The following is a 27,631-nucleotide window of genomic DNA, read 5'->3' as shown; positions in this document are numbered from 1 at the left end:
AATCACTCTTTGATGTGTGTCTTACCAAATATTGTCAGTGATTAAACCTTTAACCTTTACTTTTTTGTGTCTCCACACTAAAATTAAAACAGAGTAAAAGTAGTTAACTATTTGAAGTGAGTTGACATTCTGCACTGCTATAAAAAGCAGCTTCATCAGGACTAAAAACTCTCATATGCCAGAACTCTACTGTGGTAGCTCACCCTTTCACAGGCACGTGAATATCATTTCTTGAGCTCGGACTGTGATGCCAGCCTTTTATCCTTTATCTCAATAACCCTTATAAATGCATACCGTTGTCCCGCTTGGCTCTGTATTAAGCCCAGTACTGTTTAACACCTACATGGTCCTATTTATAGAATTGATATAATCATTTAACATCAAAACTACCTCATATACAGACGACACTCTGAGGCAGATCTACAAACAACTAACGCAGCCCGGTGCCGCAAGTCATTTTGCTGGCCACGTTAGTTTTGAAGCACAAGGATGCAACATATTTACAACAATATGTTGCAGCTCTGTGCTTCCTTGTGCTCAGGCACACAAACTGCTGCCATGCACCGATGCAGGCACCCTTGCACCATGGTGCAAGGATGCCTGCGTTATGGGGAGATTGTTTTTGTGCAGGAAGGGGTCCCTTCCTGCACAAAAACAATCAATTGAATTTAATTGAATTGAAGCAGCATTTCTAAAGCGCAAGGTTACCCGAGGGCTTCCCAGCGCTGCTAGCAGTGCAGTCAAAAGGCTCTGGGCAGTATTTAGGGAAAGAGAAAGGTTTTAATTTGTTTTTGAAAGATCAGATAGTTTGGTTCAAGACGGGTTTGGAGGGGAAGGCGATTCCAAAGGTTGGCAACATTGTATGAAAAAGACACCCACCACTCCTCGGTCTTTTGATTTTCGGTACTACCACCAGAAGTTTGTTGTCCGGCCTCAAGGCCCTATTGGAGCGGTAGGCCCGATTGATAGAACGGATGATGGGTGGTCCTTTGCCTGATAGTGCTTTGTGTGCCTTGCACAATGCCCTAAACTTGATCCTCTCCTCAATAGGAAGCCAGTGAAGAGCAGCAAGGGCAGGTTTAGCCAATAGACTTTTGGGAATGTTCAGGAGCAAACGTGCCTCGAATTTTGCACAATCTGTAATTTTTTTGTGGTATAGCATGGAGCTCCTTAATAGAGGGTGTTGGCATAGTCAAGCGGGGAAAGGATCAATGCTTGCACCATCAGTCTTCTGGCCGAAAAAGGTAGCAGAGGGAGGATTTTCCATATCATCCTTAAGATCCCATAGCAGCTGGCTGCAGCCTTCCGTGCTTGCACCTTCAGATCAAGATTTCGGTCGAGCCAGACGCCTAAGCTCTTAATCTGGTCTTTGGGGAGAGGGGCTGGAAAAAGGCAGCTGGGCCAGAGTGGTCCTACGTTCGGGTGGCAGAATTGCCAAGTAACATCAGCTCCGTCTTCTCCCCGTTAAGTTTCAGATAGGAACATTCCATCCATGTTGAAACTTTTTCAAGGCACAATGTTAGACCATGTCCAGTGCTGTCCATCTGATTGAAAGAGACAGCTAGCTGGGTATCATCAGCATAGGTGACAATTTGGACTCCGAAAGGTAGAACTACTTAAGCGAGGGACCTCATATAGATATTGAATAGTATGGGGCTTCGGGGGGATCCCTGAGGAACCCCACATCTAAGAGGCATCCGTTCTGAGGTGGTTTCATCTTTGAAAACTTCAAAAGATCTATCCTCCAGAAAAGACTGCAACCATTTCAGAGCTGTCCCAACCACTCCCACATCACTAAGTCTCCGGATCAGCAGCTGGTGGTTAACCGTGTCGAAGGCTGCACTGAGATCTAAAAGAATAATAGCAGTGCAGCCTCCGTCATCTAGTATTTTCTGGATTCCTCTACTACTGCCAGGAGGGCGGTCTCCGTACCTTGTTGAGGTCTGAATCCCACCTGCGAAGGGTGGGGACAGTTGTTATTTTCCAAAAAGGCAGAAAGAGCAGAGTTGAAATGCTTCTCTGCAATTTTGCTAATTCCTGGCAGTAGTGAAATGGGGTGGTAATTCCCCCACACTTCAGGATCCAGATTTTTTTTTTTTAACAGTGCTTTGACCATTGCCCGTTTCCAAGAGGGGGGACAAGTCCCATCCCACCAGGAATGAGGACTTAATCAGGTCAAGAATAACTGGGGACACGGTCTCCACGACTATGTTGAGGATGGTGGGGGGAAGAATCCATAGGAGAGCCAGATTTTAATTGGCCTAGAATCCCTCGCAGAGCGCGCAAATTCATGGGAGGAATTTCTGCAAATACGCATTCTCTATCTTGGGGCATAATTTCCATAGATAATGCATTTTGTTGAACTAAAGCCTGAGGGAAAGCGGTATATATATCCTGTATCTTATTGAAGAAAAATTCTGCCATTTGATTACAGCGAGATAAGGTATCGTCAGATACAATGGGAGGGGCGGGGGGTTGGAGAAGTGATTTCGCAATGCGAAAGATTTCGCGTGGGGAGTTGGAGGCCGATGTAATTCTATCTTCAAAATAGAGAGCCTGAGCCGATTTTATTTCAGCTTTGTAAATTCTTTAAGCCTCTCTATATTCGTCTTTATTGAGTACTGAGAAATCCTTTCTCCATCTTCTTTCAAGCTTTTTACAAGATTGCTTGAGCTCACGAAGTTTGGGGGAGTACAAAGGATTTTGATTGGCTCCTACCTTATTACTAATCAATTTTTTGGGCAGGACAGAGTCCAATGATGACTCCAACCATGCGTTAAATGTATCATTTGCAATGGTGGGATTTAAATCAGGTGTTGGTATAGTGTTTTCAAGCATTGTTACCCAGGACTCTATTGGGAGTTTTGACCATACGCGTGCCAGTCTTTTGGTTCCTACAACTGGCGTAATGGGCACATGAGAGGCTCAGGTGAATGAATTAAGAAATGGTAGGTCCAAGGCACTGGGATGGGTCCCCGACTAAAAGATTCTCAAGATTAGAGAAGATGGGGTCAAGTAAATGGCTTTTAAGGTGAGTGGGGCTACCAACTTTTTGATTAAGTTGAAACGCCCCCAGACCTTCGATCAACTCACATGTAGCTGGGTGTGAGTTGTCCTCAAAGTGAAGATTAAGATCACCTAATAGGGTAAAATTGGGGAGTGTGCTAGTAAATTGGCCGCTATATCATGAAGATCATTGCATAATTGGCCAAGGGGGTCTGGAGGGCGATAGATTAAGATCCCAAGAAGGTGCAAATGTGTGAAAATCCAATAGCGAAAAAGAAGATCTCGCAGTCGGGAAGGGGACTTGCAGAAATGCGGCAATTAAATTCAGTTTTGTAAATAATTGCGATGCCGCCTCCTCTGCCTAATTCCCCGTCCCGCCTCTGGATAGCATAGCCCGAGAGTAGAGCTTGCACAATGGCTGGGTCAGCCTTCCTGTTTAGCCATGTTTCTGTTAAAAACAGCACATCTGGGTTCTCTTCTTCCAACAGAAGCCGAATTTTATAGAGTGCTTAGGGATCAATCGACAGTTAAGTAAAAACATTTTGAGAGTAGTCTGAGATGGTAAAGCTAAGGGGGTTTTCATAGCAGGACAGAGTTTAAAAAGACAGTGGGAATAATTGGCTAACATTGCTGTCAGGCATAATTAAGTGAGCGCACTTACTCCTTGTTGGCCCTTTATATCGATAGAGCTGATCCGCGGTGTGGGAGTACCTTTCTATTATTAAACCGTCAGGGGTTCTGACCCCTGGACCCGAACGGGTGTGGACGGGCGCAGACGGGCTTGCCTTAGGCACGCCTTTGCTGTGCCAGCGGCACGGTCGCGTCATCCGCCCCTTTTCAAGTCGGCCGTGCGTCAATGCCTAGGACGCTGACCTAAGCGTAAAATTCCGTCAAATGAAGTTTCCAGCCCCAGTCCAATGTGGTTTCCTGCCCCCCCGGAGCTATACCACAGCTCCCAGCAGTGCAAACAGCAAATTAAAGTTCAATTGTTTAAAACAGCAACAACATCAGTTCAATTTTAAATTAAAGCTCTCGCGTCTAATACTGCTCGAGTTAAATGAAAGCGCGCTGCGCGGTCGCGCCATCCGCCTCTTTTCAAGGCGTGCGTGCGTCAATGCTTAGGACTCTGACCTAAGATTAAATTCTCTCAAATGAAGTTTCCAGCCCCTGTCCAATGTGGTTTCCTGCCCCCCGGACCTATAACGAAGCTCCCAGCAGCGCAAACAGCAAATTAAAGTGCAATTGTTTAAAACAGCAACAACATCAGTTCAATTTTAAATTAAAAGCTCTCGTGTCTAATACTGCTCGAGTTAAATGAAAGCGCCGCTCAATTGAGGTGATTTCCTCTTTCAATGTGTGCTGAAGAATGCAGCACACATTGAAAGAGGAAAAAAACGAGGAGAAATGAAAACATTTCTCTTCGTTGCACCTTGCTACGCCACCCCTAAGGTGGCGTTGCATTCTGACGCATTTCCAGATTTACGATTTCTCATAAATCTGGAAATGAATCAGTGGACATGGGTGTTGCATGGGAACACACACTGCAACACCCATGTCACGCAAAGTGCTGCATGGACAAGGGCGGTATTTCCAAGCACAGGTTAAGTCACGCAGGGGTACTTTACCTGTGCTTGTAAATATCACTTAGCAGGCTGCACCACCGGTGCGTCACGCTTCACGGCGGCACAAGGGGCTTGTAAAGCTGCCCCTCTAATTCTAACATTGGACAAGCATTCAGTCAATGCTGAAGAAAACTTCCAACATTGTCTCACAAACATTATTCACTGGATGAAGCAGAACCATTAGAAGTATAATTCAGAAAAAACTGAAATCATGCTCCTAGGCAAAGCCAACACCTTCACCCCCAGTCACCGCTGGCAGCCAAATACCCCCTGTCACCCAATACGGTGGAGGTAGTTAAAAATCTTGTGATACAATTTTAGTCTACTTTATCCCTCGGTCCACAAGCACAATCAGTGGCTGGGAAGTGTTTCCAGCTGATCAAATCCCTTAAAAAATGTTTTGACCTTTCCCAGACACAGCAAGGAAAACTGTTACAGCAGCCCTGATAACCTCTAGGTTAAACTACTGCAATAGCCTCTACGCTGGTGCCCAAAATAAAATTCCCCAGAAACTTTGAACAGTTCAACACGCAGCAGCTCAACTGGAGCTTAAGCTGCCACGTCGCTCCCCAGCATCAGCCGCTTTAAAAGCATTGCATTGACTACCCATTCACAAAAGAGTGCGATTTAAGATACTCGTCATCACTTTCACAGCTTTCAGGGCCTCAGGACACATGTATCCAGGTTCTAGATTCACACCCTATGCCACCACACGCCCCTTAGGTCTTCCTCAACCAACCTTCTAAAACCCACACCCTTCAGATATAAAACTAAGGGAGGTAGATCAGTAAGACTCTGAGAAGCTGTCAAATGACTTAAACACAGAAATTGAAATGAGACCCTTTGTTAGGGGATGGTGGCTAGGAAAGTCCTGCACATGTGGGTGTCTTATTCTACTTGTTAACAAGAATCTCTGCCTGGACGCAACCTCCTAGGGCAGCCAGCTGTGCTACTGCAAATCAACCCTGCTATCCTCAGCACGCTTCAGCAGGCCACTGGGGCATGGCACACCTCATTAGATAATGTGGTTGTAAAACTATAGCAGCCATTAACGTCATTTGACATCACACTTAATATGAAGATGTGTGGCCCAAGAGAAATAAAACATATCCGTGCATGGTGCAAAGAAGAGTTGGCTTTATCCTGGATTCAGAAGGAATGGGGATGCTCGGTCACAGAGTGGCCTCGGATATTATATTACCTGGCTCAGACCCTGGCCTCTCTCTGGATGCAGCGTTGTGAAGGAAATACAGGATAGGTCCTGTCAGACAATTTAAAATATGTTACCGGTTACTGTCTGTTTTGTTTATTATGTGAAACTAAGGCGGTGGAATTAAAGGCTACCTTCCAAACTCTAAAGTATAATTGTAATATCTATTTAACGTCTGTCGACCGGTTGCTTAGTTTTTATGGCTGTATTTATTCATATTTACTTGGTATAAGCACAACAATTTATAGCAACAATGGTACATTACGAAATAATTTCATGAGTAAAGCATCCAAGTAATTGTTCCCGTTCTGTTGTGGGAGGGGCTCCTTTGCTGTGGTTTATTAATAAGAAAGTATGTCACAAATAGAGGATCGGAAATAACAATTGAGAATAGGACATTTTCGAGATTCACTTTCTAACCTAATTGTGGAAGCTTCTAGATTGTGGTGCATCATCTTCAAAAGGTTACAAACAGGTCAGGGTAACTTTACAATATATGAAAACCATTGAGGGCTTCTGTGTCTCGAATGAGCTTCCTAAAATCTTCGAACTGGGTCACATCTTCCTTTCACACTGTAACCATCGGACGAGGACTGGACTCCTGGTGTCATGGTCTCATGAGGGCATATGAGGATGGTCAGTGGGCTCGCCTTTGTCTCTACCATTAGCAGTTCATACATGCTCCTGCTGGTGAACATGCTAGTGCATAGCACATTATCCAAAAGACTTCCAAATCGATGTGGTCAGTTCATGGGTTCGCATCTACAAGAAGGAGCATGGCACAAGTAGCCAGAGTATCATGATTTGAGTAGACCATTTAAATCCATGGGAGAAAGAGAAATTCCCCGTTGCAACAAACTAAAAACCAGTGTAATAGTGCTGCTTGAGGGTGGTCAAATGGACAGAATGCATAGGAAAGCCTCTGACAGCAACTAAAAAACTTGGCTTCACCTTTGACCCAGACCTCGCATTTGGGACCGGATGGATCTGTGGATAATGGTCTCAAACGTCAGCTTTCTGGGCTTCCAGATGCCTGCCCAATTCTGCAATGCGGCTGCCAGAGGTCATGTGATGGGACACCTTAACTGCACTAAAAGTATTTAGTGTGAAGTAGGAAAGAAAGGTACAGACACACAGGAGAAAGTCAAGAACCGAGTAGCAAGACTGTGCCTAGAGCTCCAAATCTGAGAAGATGAGAAACTTTGATTAAAAATCACGCAGTTTCCTCCTGGGTAGATCAAAATTAATTTCAAGATTCGATACACCATACACAAAGCAATCTGTGGAAAAAGCCTGAGATGTCTATAGGAAGCTGCACTCCTCTACATCCCTGTTAGTCATGTTCATCTATGCGCCTCTAATCTGATCGAATAAGGGAGACTTGAATCATGGAGACTGGTCCCTAAGGGGCGAGGCACCCGACCCCCTACAATAAAGGAAAACCCACAGATTAAAGGGTACACACTAACATTCATCCAAGCCCCAGAGGAGAATGACCAAAGCATTCTTGTGAAGAGGCATTTCGTGAGGTCCTAACTATGCAGCTCATTTTCAAGGATTGACCTTCAGTGTTCTGAAGTGGAAACAAGGTGAAACTATTAGTGGTACCCAAACATCTTTAATAAAAAAACGCATAAGAAATGTCGGGGCAAAACACTTTACACCTGCCATGCGAGACATGTTCATACTGCTGGCCGTGCCTTTCTGTGACCATGTCACCCAGTGACCTAAGACCAATGAAAATAAAGCAGAGCATCTTTTTGAAAATTACTGTAAATGTTGATTTGTGGGACCCTTTAAGAAGAAAAAGGCGGGTCCAGCAAAAAGGAAGCCGGGCACATTCTTATCGCCGAAGCCCCTGGACCAAAAGCTAAAGTAGAAGAGGACCGTGAAAAAAAGAGAAATTCCCGTCGTTGAAACCCCCTCGTCGCCGAAGGTCTGAGAGGTGTTGTTGTCCTTCTCGTTACTTCACCGGGGAGACTCGGTCGTTCTTTGTGAGCCGCGGAAAACTCGCCGACGGGCTGAAAGGGGGAAAGTTGGAAGGGACGGGGCTTTTGCTGGATGAGAAGAAGACAGACGTTGAGGACGAAAGTGGGGTGCAATACCAGTCGCTTTCACTCACCGGAGGTCCTGCTGAAGATTTTGTTGTTGCTCTGCTGCTGCTGGGGTGCCCACGCTGTTCGTCCCCTCTGTCGGCGCCCAATGCTATCGCGCCCGTGACAGGGGGAGACTACAGCTCCCAGGCTGCCTAGCGGCCACTTCCGCTTGTCTTCGCGCCCGGAGGCCCTCAAAAGGCAGAGGCTCCCTCGGTGGAGCGGGGGTGCAATACCAGTCGCTTCTACTCACCGGAGGTCCTGCTGAAGATTTTGTTGTTGCTCTGCTGCTGCTGGGGTGCCCACGCTGTTCGTCCCCTCTGTCGGCGCCCAATGCTATCGCGCCCGTGACAGGGGGAGACTACAGCTCCCAGGCTGGCTAGCGGCCACTTCCGCTTGTCTTCACGCCCGGAGGCGCTCAAAAGGCAGAGGCTACCTCCGCGTCGCGGGACGCGCGCGGGCGACGCCGGGCTAAGCCCGGGCAAAGGGCGGGCCCTCTGTGGCCCTCAGAGGCCAGAGGAGGCCGGGTCGGGCCCACCCCATTAACTCTTTGAATTGGAGACAATACGCCAGAACTGGTATGTGTGGTCACTACTATTAATTCTGCAGAAATCAGCTGGGTGTTGGCACAAACATTACTGAGTCCTGTACTGTCTCCGGTGAATAGTGATATCTCTACACCATGAGTGAGCAGATGAAAAAGGGAACTCTTGATAGTTATTTTAAGAAACCTAATACTGACTCTGCCCGGGAGGTTGTTCTTGCAGAACTTAGGGCTAGACGCCGTTGTTCAATAGAACTTATAAAAAATATGGCATCAGCCTCGCCATTTCCTGAGGCTCCATGTACGGACATTGAGGTTTCTTCTTTCCAGGATTCCATGCTACCCTTGGGTATTAACGACTCTACTAGGAGCCCTGTTACGTCTATTGTGCACGAACAAAGTACTGATATGGCCTTACCTATTCTTCTTTCCCCTATCCCTCCCCCCGATGACTCAAATAATATCTTGGATGTCCAACATGAGTCATCACCCCAAGCCACTGAGTCGTTACCTACTAATGATATCATATATAGTCAGACCACACTGACCGGTCCATTGCCCAGGAAAAGAAGGAAGATAGTTTCTGAGTTACGTAAAAGCAAATGTGATAACATTTCTAAAAGTAATTCTACTGCTACCTGTTCTGGGAAAAATGCTACCCCCCGTACACTGAAACAACCTCCTACTGGTAGTATTGCATCTTGCTTGAATCAAGTTGGCACTAATGGGGAGTTACTGGATGAAATTGGCAAATTGATGGAAAAACTTATGTTGCCAATTGTAGAAAGTCTAAAGAACATTGAAGAAAGGTTAGCGAAAGTTGAATCTTTAGTGGGAAACAAGATGGAACAAAATATGATCACATCTGTCCCTACACAAATACCATCCACCGCTTTGGCTTCTGCTACAGTTTCTTCTAGTTTATCCCCAGAAGAACAAGCGACTCAATTGATTACATCAATAAGTAAGGGCGGGGTTAGCCATTCAGATAGTACCATTACCTCTAAACCATCTTGCACAACCACGGCTAGGGCTATGACCTGTGCTGTAAATACCCCAACGAACGAGGGTCATTTGTTTGTCAAACCGGGGCACAACACAGATCCCTCGATTAAACCACGAGGTCCGTTGTCTATTAACTTACCACCAGAGGCAGTCCCCCTGGTAGTTGTGCTTGCAGGGGTTCCTATGTTAAAATCGGATGTTGTAGAAGGATACCATCAACTAAAAAACAAAGTTATCCATTGGCTAGGCCAAAATCGCCCTCTTACTTCTTATATTAATGGGGAAATACTACATGTAAGACGCCTGCCCTGGTTGGGTAACACTTCAAAAACTATACACGGGGATGTTATCCTCATCAACTTCAGGGACCCAAGAGCTGTTGCTCATATTTTGAATTGGCAAACGCTGTATAGGAGTTCCTCGATCACAACTTGGGAACTCACATACTTTTTTCCAAGACCAAATTTAGCTGTCACCTCCGTGATGGGGGATTCATCCAATATCCAACATAAACTTATGATCCCCTTGAGAAACAGATTTGAGGTGTTAGACAGCTTGGAGGATGTTGATTGACTCAATAATCATGAGTCTACGAGAGCACTACTTGCGGCGCCCGAGACAAATACAAGTATGCATCATAATGAGTCCAGTACTGCATCATCTCCAGTAGAGGTAGAATATCCCCATGAGCATTTGGTCGATCTTGCTCCGCCTGCTCCAGATAATGCTAGGGTTATCATCCAGGAATCAGTAGGCACCCTATTTTCATGGAATATTGCTGGGTTGACCTCCAAAATGGAATCACCAGATTGGATGAGCTTTGTTAATAAATTTGACCTTTGCATATTCCAGGAAACTTGGGCCTGTGAAGCATGTTTTATGCAGGGCTATTTGAATTATTTTGTCCCTGCGGTAAAAGGCCCAAGGGGTAGACCTATGGGGGGCCTAGTAGTATGGGTTCGTCAAACTTTAAAATTGGGCATTAAAGTTCTTGACACAAGAAGTAGGGATATCCAACTAATCAGAATAGACTTAGAAAAGCTGGGTAGTGTAGACATTTATAATGTATATGTCCGGAGGAAGAAGAATGGGAGGTCAGAGGTACTAGAAGATCTGGATAGCCTCATTGACATACACTCGTCGACCAACAATATTATCATTGCGGGCGATTTTAATAGTACATTTGAACCCTTGATTAGCAATGATGATTTGTTTGGAGAAGAGGAGGATCGACTATGGGGCGTGCCTAAACTAGAGTTGCCTCCAATAGTGCGATGGTCCGCTGACATCATTGGTTTAAATGCTTTATGTTATGGGAAGGGGCTAAGAGCACTGAATGGCAGGACTAGTGGAGATAGAAAAGGTGCAAGCACATTTGATAACGGTAGGCACAATAGCAGAATTGATTATCTGTTATGTAGCCTAAAGCTATGGCCATCTATTTGTAATATGTATGTGGACGGAAGGTTGGAGAGTGACCATAATCCTTTGTGCCTGTCACACAAGTGGTGGCCACACACTGGCTTGCCTGTGGGACTTCCTGTGCTCGTACCACCCCGGATTGTTCCCACCAACAACATGAGGAGGCTACGCTGGGAAAAGGTAGCAATCAATCAACAGGCTATTGTTAGTATGAATAGCCATGTTGACCAAGCCATATTAGACCTAGAGGATTGTAACACACTGAGCAATGGCCTGCACAGGGTTGAAGGAATTCATAATTCCCTTTTTGATATAATCAAGGGCTACTTCCTTAAGCCTGTCAAGGACAAAGGTGATAGGGTCCCAAAGCCAGCTAAATGGTACAACGCTGAATGCAGGGAGTGTAGATTCGCACTGGGTAATGCTATTAAGGGAGGGCAAACAGCTTTAATCCAAGTTGCCAGGAAAAATTATAAAACCAGTATTGTGAAGGCAAAACAAGCTTGGGATGAGCAACATTGGATTGAGCTAAAGGCAGCTAGCGATAGCAAGGATTCTCGACAGTTCTGGCACATTGTCAGATGGGGAAAATCAGGTGGTCCTGAATCCCCTCAAAACAATGTCCCTGAAACTGAATGGGTAAAGTTTTTTAAAAACCAATATGCTGTTTTTAATACTACCGAACGGCATGAGATAATCTGTGTAGACCTCCCAAAAGAAAATCCTTTTTGTCCTAGTGAAATCATGACGGCTCTGGATACAGTTGCCTGCGGACGAGCCCCTGGCCTTGATGGTGTGCCAGCGGATCTATTTGTTAACGATAAAGAGCGCTGGTGCTCATATATCCACCATCTTATTAATGCCATTGCCTTGGGTGCATCAGTACCAAAATCCTGGAAGGGAGCAGTGATTATCCCCATTTTCAAGAAAGGAGATCGATCATTGCCAGGCAATTACCGCCCTATAAGCCTTATAGATACCATCCAAAAGGTAGTGGGGCGTGTGATTGTCAATAGGCTCCTGGATTGGGCGGAAGAGACCAAGGCCCTTTCAACCTTCCAGGCTGGCTTTCGACGATCCACAAGTACGGTGGACCAGGTCTTTCGTTTTACTATGATTCAATGGAGGACGGTGGTGCTCGGCAAAGGAAGCTTGTATGCGGCCTTTGTCGATCTAAGGGCCGCTTTTGATCTGGTCCCTCGACTAAAGCTATGGTCGGTTTTACAGAAGCAGGGCATCCCAAACGATTTGTTATCTATGATAATGAGACTCCATGAATCAAATTATGCAAGAATACAGTGGGGTGGCTTAGGCTCAGTTACCTCAGATTTTCCAGTAGAGAGGGGCGTTAGACAGGGATGTTCGATGGCCCCAGTCCTTTTTACACTTTATATCAATGATGTTGTAGCACGTATGACTTCCGCCCAAGTGGATGCTCCTTTTTTAGATGGTATTAAAATTCCTATTTTAATGTTCGCGGATGACACACTCATCTTAGCTAAAACACCAAGTGGATTGCAGTGTGCTTTGTCAATCTTTGACCAATTTTGTAAAGAGTATGGCCTCGAAGTAAACATTACAAAAACGAAGCTGATGACTTTTAATCCCCATCGTAGTTTTAAGACAAAAATTACTTTAAACAATCGTCCGTTGGAGGTAGTTAACAATTTTACTTATTTGGGTATGCATATATCCAATGCGCAGGCCTGGCGGCACCATATTGAAATTGCAACAATTAAACATAGGCAATTGGCAGGCGCAATCAGCTCAGAACACCGAAAATCATTCACTAAACCTGTGAAACCTGTTTTACAGGTTTATGAAGCTAAAGCTCTGGGTTCTGTACTTTATGGTGCCGAGTTGTGGGGGTTTGAAAAAATGCCGGCTCTTCAACTTGCAGAGAATATATTTTTTAGGGCCATTACAGGCGTTCCCAAAAGCACCCCGCTGCTGCCCCTTAAGTATGACTTGGGTAGAAGAGCCATTGTAGATATGGCACGGCTCCGCCCAATATTGTACTGGCGCAGGTTATGGACCACGCCTGCGCTTTCTCACTATGCCGGGGGCTTTCTAGACATCATAAGAACTGACCTTCACCATAAAATAGGCTGGCTAAAAGCGCTTAGGGCATCCTTGCTTGAGCTTGGTTTGAGCACACTTTGGGAAGATCCTGCAGGAGCAACCTTACCTTCTAAAAGCACGATCAAGATCATTTATTGGGAGAAGGTTGCCCAGTTGAACTGGTGTAGCCCAAGTGTTGGTAACATGACTAGAGAGTACCTAGAGGCCAAGATGTACCCCCATCTTGAGCCTTATTGGGATATCATAACCAAGCCAAGAGATAGGAAGCTCCTCTTCCAACTAAGAGCTGGAGCACTTCCCCTTAGATCTTTAACAGTAAAATGGGAAGCAGGAAATAGTGCTGTTTGCCCTGCCTGTGGTACAAAAAATGAAACTATTGGTCATTTTTTGTTTTCTTGTGAAATCTATGCAGCTCCACGGCGTATATGGCTTACTCCAATGTGCAAAAATCTAGGAACTACTAGTGGCACTGTTGCTCTACGCATTATATGCACCAGCACATTGCCTTGGATTTCAATAGCCACTGCAAAGTATCTAGGATGGGCGTGGATGATTAGATTGAGACTGCTAGTCAATTGACTATTCTCTTGAACCGGGGGAGACTGCTAGTCCTTTTACTATTCCCCCCCCTGCTAATTCTTAGCATTTTATCGTATGTAATCTGTTTTAAAACTTTTAATTATTTAAATATCATTGTTTTAACAACAAGTATCCACTGTTATTATCGCGGAATGTCTAACCCAGGGCTTCAATTATGTCAACCCGCATGTGATTTGAACAGCACTGCTGCCAAATGAAATAATGTCTCCCTTATGGATGTAATTTAATCAGATTTTGTTAAAGTATGTAGTATCGAAATGTATTGTATTTAATAGTATTTTAATGTATGTAATGAACTGTTATTGTATATTGTATCTTGCTTTTATGAATATCCTTCGAATAAAGCATACTTTGACTTGACTTGACTTGATTTGTCAGCAATAAACAGATGCATCTAAATAATGTATCTTCTGAAATTATTTTCTTGGTAAACTACGATCGTGAATCTTTTCCAGTAAAGTGTGAAGTGGATGAAATAAACCAATGTCGAGCATGCTCTGCGCCTGTCTGTGTTTTATTCATCAGGGAAGTCGAGCAGGGGGCAGCAGGTGATGCCATGCTCCATCAGCGGTTGAACTCTTTCCCTTTTATCTTTGCCTACATTGCTATGGTGTTGACTGCAAGCAGGACACGTGACGTCACTACATTAGAAGGAACGTGATAAACTGCCAGAATGGTTCTCAGGGGAGTTCCTGTGTGCTCCTGACGATTGTTAAGGTTCTGGTGTTTACTACTTTGGGGCATATTATCAACAAACGGCGTTAAAATTATCGCCGCTTTAGCGGCAGAAAACGGCGGCTAAAGCGGCGTTAATGGGCTTGATAATATGCCCTTGAGAATTCCCATAGAAGCCCATGTTCTGGTGTCAACATGGGCTTCTATTGGAATTCTCTGCGGTATATTATCAAGCTCATTATCGCCGCTTTAGCAGCAGTTTTCTGCTGCTAAAGCGGCGATAATTTTAACGCCATGCTTGATAATTACCACTGCACCTGCTGCAGTTCCAAGGTGCTCTATCTCAATGATATTGATTGAGGCTGCTGCTGTAACACTTTGGGGCCAATTCACAAATGCATTTATAAGTATGGGAAGTAAGATCAGCTGATTCCTCTTTTATGTACTTTATATGGCTTTGTGGGGTCAGCCCAGAAACGTCCAACTCCCTATCAGTAAAAGTGCAAAGATGGCACAATCCTTTCTATTTGTACTAATTGTATATGAACATTCCCTGAACATTTCTATTTTGTTCCGATATTTAGATGTTTTGAGGTACATTCATATTCCATATAAGAGTATGTAAAAGAGTACTACATTACACACTCCAAAATGCCATTGTGACTATGTCCTAATTTGTTGTTTTTTAAGCTGCCTGACCAATTTAAGATTCTATCACTCACCTGCAGGATTCCCTAAGCAAATACGGGCATACCTCTGTGGAATGCCCCTCCGCTTTCTTTGCACCAGTACTATAGAATGTTGCTAGTGAAACTTCTGAAATACAGTAAATCACTTAAATCACATTACTAGATTTTGGCTATCACAAATTTGTACAATATCCCAATTTCTAAATTTACTGGCTTGAGTTCGATAGGAGCAATCAGCAGAAAATGACCTTGAACTAATTTCTTGATTTCCGACAGACTCTTCCACCTTTCTTCAACCAAGAAATCTGTCACCTTATGGAACCCCATTGTTTCACACTTTTGCATGATGTTTGAATCCATCCTAGCCCTAAAATCCCCAGTCAATTTTTGTCATGGGTGTTGCCGCATTAAAATAAGGAATTGCACATCTCCTATAAAGATTCCTCCATTTCCTGGAGATCCTAACTCTTATAGCAAACTTTCTTGTGTGATTTCGTCAATTTTAAAACATCTTGAATATCATATTCGGTGAAGATCAGTTGCATAAAATTGTTCTTAAAAATGCCAAATGACCCCAGTTTCATATTAGATCCAGACATGTATTGTGCAAAATATGCAAAATAATAATCCCTCAAATGGGAAGTGCTAAACCACCTTCCTCCATCTCTCCATACAAAGTGCCAAGTGCCATTTTGGCAACTTTATTCTGCCATATAAACGATGTGAAAAGAGATTCCACTTTTATTAAGAAACATGCTGCTAAAATAGATGGTATAGCAGAAAAGAGAAGTTAAACAAATGGAGAACGGACATTTTAATCAGGGCAACCCTCCCAAGAATAGTTAGTGGAAGCGGGCTCCATCATGCAAACAGAGATTTAACTTATAAAAGCAGTGGGGCAAAATTAGGATCATATAAATCTTAAATCTTTGAAGAATGTCTAATGCACAGTTATCCCTTTGGCTGGTCATTTCCTCAAAAGGATATATCTGTGAGCAATATATCCAGGTTACAGTTAAAAAGGATTACCTCAGTTTTCTTTCTATTACTCTTGTATCCCCCTAACACTAGATATAAAAGAGAAGATTTTCCTGCAAAACCCTAGTATCCTCTAGAAGCAGCATTACGTCATCCTCATACAGTTTCATCCTCCCCATCAGTAGTATAGGAGGGTGGATATCCCTATTCTTCCTGATTGCGATCGCTAATGGTTCGACAAAAAAAGCAAATAAAACCAACGGCAGGGAAATCCCTGCAGAGCACTACAGCAGATCTCTAGGTTACATTGACTATGGTCTTGGCTTCAGCATTCTCGTATGTCTCATATATGAACCTCGTGATCTGGGTAGGTATCCCAAAATTAACTAAAATACAAAAAAGCATTTCCCACACCACGTGGTCAAATGCCTTCTCTGCATCCAATAAATGAACCACAGCAGGAATCTTATTAACATTTCAGCTAAATAATGTGTATTAACCCCTAACTGTCACCCAGCAATAAAACCATTCTGATCCTGGTGCATTAGTTTTGCCACAATAAAATTAAATCTGTTGACTTATAGTTTCATTATGATCTTGAAATCTGAATTTAATAATGTAATTAGGCGGTAAGAATTTGGATCATCCCCATCCTTTTCTTTGTTAAAAAAAACTAACCACTGTCCACATATTGAATGCAGCAGGTATGGGGCGCCTGCCAAGATGGCATTAGCGACTTGCAATTAATAATCCACTAACACTTTCAGAAATTACTTATAAAATTCGTCCTGAAAGCTGTCTGGGCCAAGTACCGTACAGCTTGGAGGGCTTCTAACCCCCTCAACCAGCTGTTTTTTTTAGCAAATGGGTGGGCTATATTTTCTGCATTCTCCTTGTTATGAGTAGTGGTATCCAACACCACCGCAAAAATATCCTATAGCTACCTTATCAATCACTTCCTATAGCTTCCTTATCAATCACTTGGTTTTCACTATAAATTTGCCTATACTGTTCAAGCAGAATTTCACCCAGCTTTCCCTACTATTTACACCTAAACTCAGAAATTGGGAACTTAAAGGCATGAATTGTATTACTTGCAGCTTGTTTACAGGTCTGCCAAGCTACATACCTTCTGGTAAAATTATCATCCTCATATACCGTCTGCATATAAACCCAATTGGATGCACAACATCAACAGTATAACAAAAATCGATGTGCACCTGTTTGGCCTTCTCCAGCTCTTTTTTATTTGCAGCGGACCGTTGTCTTAAAAATGTATTGTATACTTTCTTCACAGCCTTCTCTAGAACCTACTTCTATTCACTGGCATTTCTAATATTTTCTACATCCTTTGTTGCCACCAGCACCCTTAAATATGCTTTTAAAGCATCTCACACCACATTCAGTGGGGCTGACCCATGATTCCTAATCAGAAATTCTCTTCATACATATCCAAACTCAATCCTCCTCTTGCAAATACTGTTTATTAAAGACCCATCTCCTAACTCGCGGACTACCTCTCTCCACAAAAAGTCCAGACCAAGAATTGCATGGTCTGAAAAGTCATTAATGAGGGTTCGCTGACATTTAAATGTTAGGGTTTTAGAGATTAGGAAAGAATCAATGTGCTAGGAGCTATGAAACCTTCCGGAAAGGCAGGTGAATTATATTCTTGCTGGAAAGGCCTTCCTCCAGGGGTCAATAAGTGCAAGGGTTTTTTGATAATTCTGCGTAGTGCTCGCAACTTTAGGCATTAGCGGTCTTTTACATTTTACTAAAGAATCAATTCTTGGATTCTGCAGGAGATTAAAATCCCTAAGAATAATAATCTCACCTGGGACCTGCAGTAATGATTGAAATAGCTACTTGTGTTGTCTAGCATTATACTCCACTGGGGCATAAAAACTCACAAAGATGAACCTGCGAGATAAAATCATACAGTTAACCGAACACCAGTGGCCTTGCAAATCACTGTCACAGTTGAGCACATCAGCACTCAGTCTCTCGGCTAGAAAAACAGCAGTACCTCATAGCCTCCGTAGCCCACTCAATTCTTAAACAGTTTTCCTACTGATATATGAGTCTTCTGAAGTAATACTACCAAGGGACTAGCATCCTCCAACCAGGCTTCTGTGGCACGCAGCTTCTTTTTTATTGTTGAGCCCACTAACAGTAAAAGAGACCACTTTCAGAGTATTCCTGGAGTTCACAGCCACTTTGCACTCCCTGGCGTTAAGCATAGTTAATAAAAGTGCATAAAGTGCCTAAAGTGCTATGTGCAAAAGTGCAACCGCATGAAAGTGTCAGCCAAGAGCTTAAAGTGCATCTGATTTCTAAAGTGCCACCTAATTACTTAACCTATCTGCCTCCTCGGAAAGCGCTTTCAAACTGTTACTAAAGTGTGTATGTCCAAAATAAATACTGTAGACGTATCTTTCCGAGCTCTGTGGTCAAACCACCACATCTCAACTGAAATTTTCCACCCGCCCTCCCTTTAAATCCTTAACATATCAAGAACATTAGCCCACCAGGCCTTTCCATGCGAAACACCCCCCAAATTTCGCATTCTTAGAGTTCTTCACTCTACACTGGTATATTTCCCTTCTTTTCGCCATTCTGGATCTCTGTTTATCATGCACCCTGAACCCCCCTCTGACCCAACCTCCGCCAACCCCCGTCACACACACTCCTACATGCCATGCTGGGTGTCCATCCCTTCCACCCACTCCCTGCATGCGACCAAACCCTCACCCTCAGGCAAATTGGCACCATGACACAGTGCTAAAGTCTTCTGCTATTCCCTTCCAGCCCCTCGCCTCAGCAAAAATGCATAGCAATATACTTTCTTAAACCAGAAGTGGACAAAAAAAACACACAGAATGGGAACATTAGAACCACACAACTTCATGGTTTTCAGCCATTCAAAGTATTTTCCCTCCCCGCAGACCTCCATAGTTCTCACAGAGTTGTCCTGTCTCAATGTCGGGTACCCCTTATTTCCCCTTTCCCTCCATCCTTTGGCCCCCCTGAAATAATCCAGACTGAACCTCAAACAAGCTGCAAAGCCCAATTAAAGCTTCTGCCACTTTACCAATTATTCGAAAAGAGCACTTGTACTGCACTTTGAGTTTAGACAACTGAATTATCAAGGCCTGCCCCCCCAACTGTCTGAAATTTTGGAATCAGAGTTTTAAATTCCTTACACCTCTGTGCAGATTCATCTGTCATATCTGAAAAAAAGTCAAAATTCGATATCTTCCACAGAATTAAAGGCCTTAATCGCCTTAGTCAGAATCTTCTCTTTAATTCTGTTCTTGGCAAAGTTTCCCAGCATATTGTGAGGGTGCTTGGCATGACCTCCGTTGTGTGCTGGAACACGATGGGCCTGTGTGATTGTTAAATCGTGTTTGAATTCTGGAATTACAAAAGACTGTATCAAATTTTCCACCAACTTTATACATCCTCCAAGGGGTCCTCACTCTGCTATGGAATATCCATAATCAGCTGGTAGGATCACCTCGCGTAGTTTCCATCTGCTCCTGTTTCTCTTTAAACCATAACATCTCCTTCTCCAGGTATTCACCTCCAGGTGTTCACTAGTTTTCTCCAGATTGTGTATCTTATACTCACAGTCAGACACTCTTTGTTCCATCTCATTTAGCCAGGAAGAGAGACCACCTCAGCTGTACACAGACTGAGTCCAACCACTCTCTCAGTCCATCTGCCATCTCTGCTTGTGTGACTTTGATAACTTTCACCTCTTCTAAAAGCTCCTGAAGCATAATGGCCAAGCCTTGGGGAGCCGCAGACCCCTCTGTATGTATGGCCATGGAGCCACCGAGACCCAGTGGCAGCTTCCCTGGCTCCTCTGAACCAGAATTGAAACAATCACTGCTAATAGTTACCCCTGGTTGGCTTCTGACAGATTCCACAATCTGGCCTGAACTTTAGAAGCTTCGGAGGATTTCACCCTGGCCCTTCTGTCAGAAAATAGATTCGTTTTTGTCACTCTTGACATTTTTTCCGGCTAGTTTGAAATAAGACGAACCCTGTTTTTCTCCTCTCCTCTTGTAAAAAAAATTATGCCAGTCTCCTTGATCTCCTTTATCCTCCTCTCGCCCCTCAATGACCTGCATCAGTCGTTCTAGCAATAGTGCTGGTGGATCTTTCACGTCCACCGCCTCCTCAACCATGTCCACCTGCACCCCTTAGCTCCTAAGGACTCAACCTTCCTCTCCTTCACCAGCTTACCTCTGGCCTCTATGACCTTAGACAATGGGGTGCTCGTAGAGCTAGCAGAGGCCCTCACAGAGGTAATATCAGGAGAGCTGGCAGGTGAGCCTTTCTTTTCTTCCATTCCAAATCGCATAACCCCCACAGCTGCAAGCATCCTAGTGAATCCTGGTGCCCTCTTCTAGGCGCTCATTACCTTTTTAATTTTGGCTGGCATTTTCCTTAATGTACCTAGTTATTCTTAGGACAAGCAGCCAAACCTAGCCATAGTTTATCCCATGCCAAGTCAGGTACCAACAGCAGACCGGCAACAGCGACAGCTCAAGGCAGGAGCTTAAAAGGAGGGTACCCTCTAACTTAATTAGCCCCACAAGTCATTTCATTAAATCCACTTCCACAACATAGTGCAGCACCACAAACCTTGCAACCTGCATATGGAGAGAGGGAGGGCTTTCAGGGTTTTCAGTCTGGCCAGCACAAATTATAATCCTCCAGGAGTCCAAAGCTCACTACGGGCCTCATGTAGGTAGCTAAATACCGGTCGGTAACGGCCGAAATTCGGTAAATATCCCGTTACCGACCGGTATTTAGCTATTTGAGATGTAGGAGGATCATTTCAGGATTCGGTAATTTACAGAATCGGTAAAATTACCGATTCGGTAAAATTAACGATTCGGTAAATACCGAATCCTGAAATGATATGTAGGGAACACTCTAATGAGTGTTGTGTAGGAATTAGAATTCGGTATTTACCACCAAATATAGGTTGGTGATATATACTGAATACATTGCAAAACGCAATATTTTGCTGATTAAAGTGTGCCATGTGGCAGACATACATGCCCTTAGGGCATGTATGTCCGCCACATGTGCACACATGCATGAATCAGGGGTGCAACAGGGTGTCAATGTGACACCCTGCCACCCTTGTATATGCTCCCCCCATTACCGAATCGGTATTTACCGATTCGGTAATGAGGCATACCTTCCCATTGATTCCTATGGGCCTCCAGGCCCATAGGAATCAATGGGAAGGTATGCCTCATTACCGAATCGGTAAATACCGATTCGGTAATTACCGAATTTCTCCGATTCGGTAATATTTACCGAATGATTACCTACATACAATTTACCGCTTCTTAAATACCGTATCGGTAAAATTCGGTATTTAAGAAGCGGTAAATTGTATGCTACCTACATATGGCCCCATATGTGGAATAAGGGGCACCAAAAGCCAAGTGTAGATCGAGGGTGTGGCTACGAAACCCATGCCAAACCTCCTGGTGCCTCCAACATGGAGATGCTTCTCACCACGTCCATGTCCAAGGCACTGCTGTCATGGGGCGGGGCTGGAGCCTGAAGCGAGAAGATGTGCTATTACAATAGCATCATCCTCTCGACCAGGTAGAGTCTATAATTGGTGAGAAAGCTACCAATTTATCTTATGCTTTAAAAGTAATGAGCTTGCTCAAAACATTTTACTAATGTCATATTTTGTATATGGCATTGTACCTCAAATCCTATGAAAGGAATCAGTATGTATTAAAGACAAATAAATAATTCCAAAACAATATTACATTGTGACGAATGTTAGCTGTTCTTCTTACACTGTGATCTTGTACTGTACTGATGTTGTTAACCAAGTATCTGTTCTGCAAGGTGTGTGTTTTCAAGATACCAGAATCATAAAATTACATGATGTCACTTTGTGACAGGGGTTAATGGAAATAGAGGAGACATTCAATGTTTAGTATTCTGCTCTGAATGTAATATCCGGTGGAGTGTTGGTTAACATTCTCTGTGTAGTATTGAAAAGCTAATTCATATCCATCTATTCTAATATCTGTTGTTGGTGTTTGGTTAAATATTATGTACTGATTAATTTAATTCTTTGGCTTTACAGTTCTTTCAGCAGCCACAACCAATTTAAGCACATTTCCAAGAAAACTCAATTTCTTTAATGATCAGATTACTTACAGGCAGTCTCATTAAACCCAACACACATATTTCTCATCACAGCCCTTCTCACATGTGGGAATACCATCCTTAAGACATGGAAATCTTTGCACTATACCTCCTGCGTCAATTCTTTCTTGTATACCTATAATGAGAGAACACTCCTTTTTCTTGTCCTAGTGTAGTTTTCAGTACTTCTGGCCCTCTCCTCTAATACCCATAACTGCCCATATGCCCCTTTATGAGGACAGAAGTACCAAGCTTCAGATGGCAGCATATGGGCAGAGCGAGGATGGATGGGGAACTGTGATGAGGATGGCATGGACTAGGAGTAATAATGGTTACTGAGAAGTAATTGGGTCATTATCTCTGTGTCCAGTCTTCACAGTCAATCTCCTTAACATATGAGGATTGATTAAGCATAATCTAAATTCTGTTGTACACACAGAAAAAGATACAGAGCCGTTAACATGCTGAAAGCTCTACTATTTTAATAATTTGTGAATATCCAGCAATGAAAAATAGATGATTTTCAATACAAGGCAACATACCTTGTAGAAGTATGAGTTTCTACATCTAAGGAGAAAAGTGTGCAGATAACCAAAGTAGCAGACTTCTGTGTGTCTGACAATGAACTCCTTAAGCTTCTGCCCAAAAAGCAGATGCTTCTCTGGTAGAACAACATTGATTTTCAAAGGGCACCTTCTGCCCATCAGACTCATATGGTGAGACATTAACAAACTTGACTCTTATGGTCACTGGTGATGGTTTCTTTCTCTTTTCCAGCTGCCCAAAAAGTGACAAGAATGATTGTCAAGAATAAATTGACCTTACATTGTAAATAAGTATGTAATGCTTATCTCGCATAAAGTATGCAAAACGTTATTCCTCTAAACTTGAAGGGTTTCTGAAAGAAACTAGCAGAACTTTTTCCTGCTCTAAATGAATCTGGGAATGATTTTTGACAATAATCCAGAACCAACTCTTAATAACACCTTATAATGGAAGGTGTTTACATTAGGGGGAAATCCATGATTAAAGTCCCTAGCTTCCCAAAATATTAAGTATAAGTAATAGCATTAGAAAGCAAACAGTATATTAAAAAGAACAGCTGCCTATAACAGCTCAAAAAGAGGACTTTGACCAATTCTAAATACTAAGTAAAGGTTTTACACTGGTAAGGTGGAGTGATCCACTGGACATTTTTAAACCTAGCAACGGAGAAGTCGACTAACTAATTTTTGTATTGTAGATGGAAATCTTAACAGGATTCCCTAGGGCCTAAATGGCTTTCCACTGGCTTGAAGTAGACACCTTTTTAAGGAATCAATTTCTTTAAAAAGTCAAAAGATCCTAAAGGGGGAACAGGAGTCAATGTCTAATCTTAGATCTTGATACGACTCAGTCAGAAAAATGTGGCCACCTGTGAACATATGAAAACCACATAAAAGGTTAGTAGTTTTATTGGATAAATCCATATCACACTTCTAGATGCTCCCTACCCTGAGATGGCAGAATTAATATTTAATATTGCTTCCTACTGTTTCTCTATTAACCAGCCCACCTTCCTACCTCGTAAATAGCTTTTGGGGTCCAGTCACTCAAAGGACATGTTAACATCACATATACATGTCCTACTTTTAAATACTATACACCCTGCCTTATGGGCTGTGAGATCTACAGATGGTTGACTTATTAGCATTTAAAAAGGAGGTCTTGACATGTCAAAAGGGTTTCTTTTGGCTGGTCTAATTTCAGTTTTTACATTGCTACACTCAGGCTACAATGGTAGATTTGAAGGCAGGTTTTCACTGCCACTGTAGTGGATGTCACAGTAGGTGCTACAGTCTACAAGTGACATTTACTTACAGGCCCTGGGTTCACTTTGCACCATTTAGTAGGCATTTAAAGGTAAGTTAAATATGCCAATTCGGGGGGGTCCAACTCAACCATATTTAAAGGGGAAGCATAGGCACTTTACTACTGGTTAGCAGTGTTAAAGTCCAGTTCTACAGACAACAGCAGGGCTAAAATCTCTGGGTATACCACATAAAAGATGGTCATTTCCTACAAAATGGATGCAATTATTAAATAAACATTTATGTCCAGAACATGTGTCGATTTCTTGATGTAATGAATAACCTTGAAGGTTTTAGGAGACGTAAGAGTGCCATTTTCCTTTATTTGGTGGAGTAGTCTCCTAAGAGCTTGTTTTCCCCCTCTTTTTGCGCTTTATGGGAGTGTTGGTGACATGGTCAGTGATTTACTCAGTGCAGGTGTGTTACTTCTTCATAATCACTGGATCAGGCATGAATAGACCAGTTAAAAGATAGAGATGGCAAGTGAAAGGAGACACATTCACCAAATTTGTGTTTAGAAATAAGTCTTGTATTATACTTTTCACCACTATTACTCTACAGAGGCCTTGCATACACTAGGATGATCGTGAGAGCAGTCTTGTGAAAGTAGGCGTTAGATCAGTAAATTTGTTTTTCAAAGGATTAATCTATGCGGCAAGAGTTGAATCTAAAATAGCTCTGTATCAGTAACTGTGTAGTGTAAAGCCACCACTGATATGGCTCTATAGGGTGTCTAGGTCTTGCCGAAATTAGGGGCATATCAACAAGGGGCGGCGATAATATTATCGCCGCTTTAGAGCCTGTTTTTGGGTGAAAAGCGCGTGTTTCCTTGCATTAGCGCCCCTTGGCAGCACGCCTCCCATCGCTTCGCTAATGAGATGCAAAGGAGGCTTGCCTGACAAAACACCATGGGAAAATATCGCTAACCCTGCTTCGTCATATTAACAACGAGCTCTTAGCGTGAGGATTTTTATCGCTGGCTATCGCTGGAAATTATCGCCAAGCTAGCGCTGTATTAACAACGCATAGCGCAATGGCGATAATTATTCCAGTGATAGTGGTGTTTTCCATGGAACTTTGCTGGATTTCCAGCGATGTTCCATGGATAACGGCGATATCCTTGGTGATAAGGCCTGTGGTCTTAGCCACACAATTCACCCCCCATGTTAGGTATGCCTTAGTCAGGAATTTAACAGAAGTTAAATTCCTGCGTTAAGGCATACCTACCGTGATTTCAAATATCGCTAACCCTCGTTGTTAATATGACTAAGCTGGGTTAGCAATATTTTCCCATGGTGTTTTGTCAGGCACGCCTCCTTTGCATCTCATTAGCGATGCGATGGGAGACGTGCTGCCAAGGGGTGCTAATGCAAGGAAACACGCGCTAGAGTGTCCTTGTTGATAATGCGATAATATTATCTCCGCTTTTCGCCCGAAAACGGGCTCTAAAGCGGCGATAATATTATCGCTGCCCCTTGTTGATATGCCCACAAGTGTTTTCTTTCGTCTTTTCTCATGAGATGTGTTGGTGATGTTCATGTGTACTTTTATTTTGCTTGTTTGCATATTCAGCATTTGCAAAAGTGCTATGTGAGTACAATACCAACAAGCGAAATAACAGCGCATACGCAGAGATGTTGCCCAAAGAATATGGCAATCTCCTTCCAGAAAAGAGCTAGCTTTGCTAATGATGAGAGATCCCTAAAGGGCACCTCCATGTAGATGATGTTCATGATGCATGTTTGCTGTACCAGCTTGACCACAGGCACGGTCGTGACGCCGCAATGCATGTTTGCATGTACGGTTTGTACATTGATTCTTAGTCCATTATTGAACTTACTTTTCAAACACAAAGGTTTCATCATGGTAATTTAGTGTAAAAGAACTAAAGCTCCATGTGATGCCCTATACAACCCTTAAAGGATGGGGAGACAGGCATGGTCCAAAGCTGGTAATCGGGTTTATACTGCAGAGTGTAATGCATTCATTTGTACTGATCATACAGTTGACATAGTTTCATATTAACCACACTCAATTGCTTCCTTCAGAACCATGCTTCATCTTACATTTTTTGGATGAGGAATGAAGCCACTTTGCTCATGGTTCCTCTTAGTTCCAAAGTGGCATATCATTTCTAAATCTGTGCTCTGTCAAACTCAACTACTAACACCGACATCAAAAGAAAACGTTCATAACTTTATTCCCATATCAACTTTATTTATCGTGGATACAGACTAGGCTTAAAAAGTGTGAGATTAAGTTGAAAAGTTGATTAAGTATGGTTAAAGGAACAAAAAGAATTGTTAAATAAGAAAAATGCCTTGATGTGTATATCTATAAAAATGGTTTTCCCACGAAATTATGGTGGGGTTGCACAGTTTGCACTTATTTTTGTGTGTTATTAAAACTCACAATTCTCCCGTTTCTATCCACAGAGAAGAGTATATTTATCCAGCAGCACAAACAGTTATCATCATGAACACAGAAAAGCTGATAGTTTGGTGCACACATTTCGATTTGCGTCGCCTCTTCACGATGCTGTCTTTTTTATGGATTATGATGCTACCGTTTACTGAAACACTGAAGCAGAATATTCCGAGGTTAAAGCTTTCACACAAAGGTAAAGGTTTTGCTTCATTTTTTGTCTTTTAAATTAATACCTAAATGCTTGATCGTATCATTTAAGAAAATACATTTTAAAATCTTAAAATGTTTGATAGATAAATGCAAATAATCCTCCAATGCGTAATTGTTCAATCAATTTGTTTTTATCTCATATACTCCATGTAGTGCCAGTTTGGAAAACATAGACGACCCATATCTTTCTTATGATCTAAATATTGTGTTACTTGTTATAATAGGATTTTGCTTAACCCATGTAGGCAAGCATGTGCAATTTTGTACTTGACACTCTGGCATCTATTTTAAACTGCATGTTGTAATATAAAAGTAGTACTACAGTATTGTTGCTCATGTACTGCAAAACCCTATTCACTAAACGGTGCTGCACAAACAAATGATGAATGGGATGCTGAACCAATTAAACATTTACCCCCAGTCACACATCTGGGTTTAATACTACGTTTTTTGCTCACACCACCACCCCAGTTTGGACCCAGCCAAATGCAAATCAGTCTTGTCCATGGGAAGAGTCCTGCCCGAACTGCCAGGCCAGGTCCTCCCTCGACTGGAAACAAGCATCCTGGGACCATTTTCAGGGTATTACCCCTCATCAGCCAGGCTAGCTTGAATCCAGTGGCACAGTCTCCATGGGACCCACTCCTAGGCACACCCTTCCCACTTAGAGTGACAAAACCAAAAAGAGCAAATGATGAATATTTGCATTCACTAAACTATGGGCAGTTTTTGCCACTTTCAATCTTTTTTGTGTGGAGGTCTCCACCACGTGTACAGAATTCTACTCACAAATAGGTCTATGTTTTAGTAGCAAATGTAAGAAGAACAGGGAGGAGTGGCTGAAAACGGGCAATACTGACACATAAAGGGAAGGGGTTTAAGGTGGGGCATCCAAATACAAACACCCACCCACAAAAGTTTAATCCCATTGTTATTCACAAACTACACTTCTAAAGCTGCTACAGCCAAAGAGATAGTAAAACAGTGGCAAATGTGCTCCACCCCAGCCTTCGTGTAAGT

General features: G+C 42.9%; 1 protein-coding gene across 2 annotated transcripts in view; it reads left to right on the top strand.

Annotated features, from left to right (window-relative positions):
- The window catches only part of SEMA3D (semaphorin 3D), a 375,590-nt gene that overhangs the window by 88,102 nt on the left and 259,857 nt on the right, over nucleotides 1-27,631 (top strand). For both annotated transcript variants that reach the window (XM_085652905.1, XM_085652906.1), the window contains exon 2: nucleotides 26,410-26,594. In XM_085652905.1, coding sequence (XP_085509031.1) covers nucleotides 26,450-26,594 — 145 coding nt within the window. In that variant the 5' untranslated portion in view covers nucleotides 26,410-26,449. The remainder of the gene's footprint in view (nucleotides 1-26,409; nucleotides 26,595-27,631) is intronic.

Source organism: Triturus cristatus, chromosome 4_1 (assembly GCF_964204655.1).
Source record: "Triturus cristatus chromosome 4_1, aTriCri1.1, whole genome shotgun sequence".
Taxonomy (NCBI): domain Eukaryota; kingdom Metazoa; phylum Chordata; class Amphibia; order Caudata; family Salamandridae; genus Triturus; species Triturus cristatus.
This window is presented reverse-complemented; position numbering and strand designations above follow the sequence as displayed.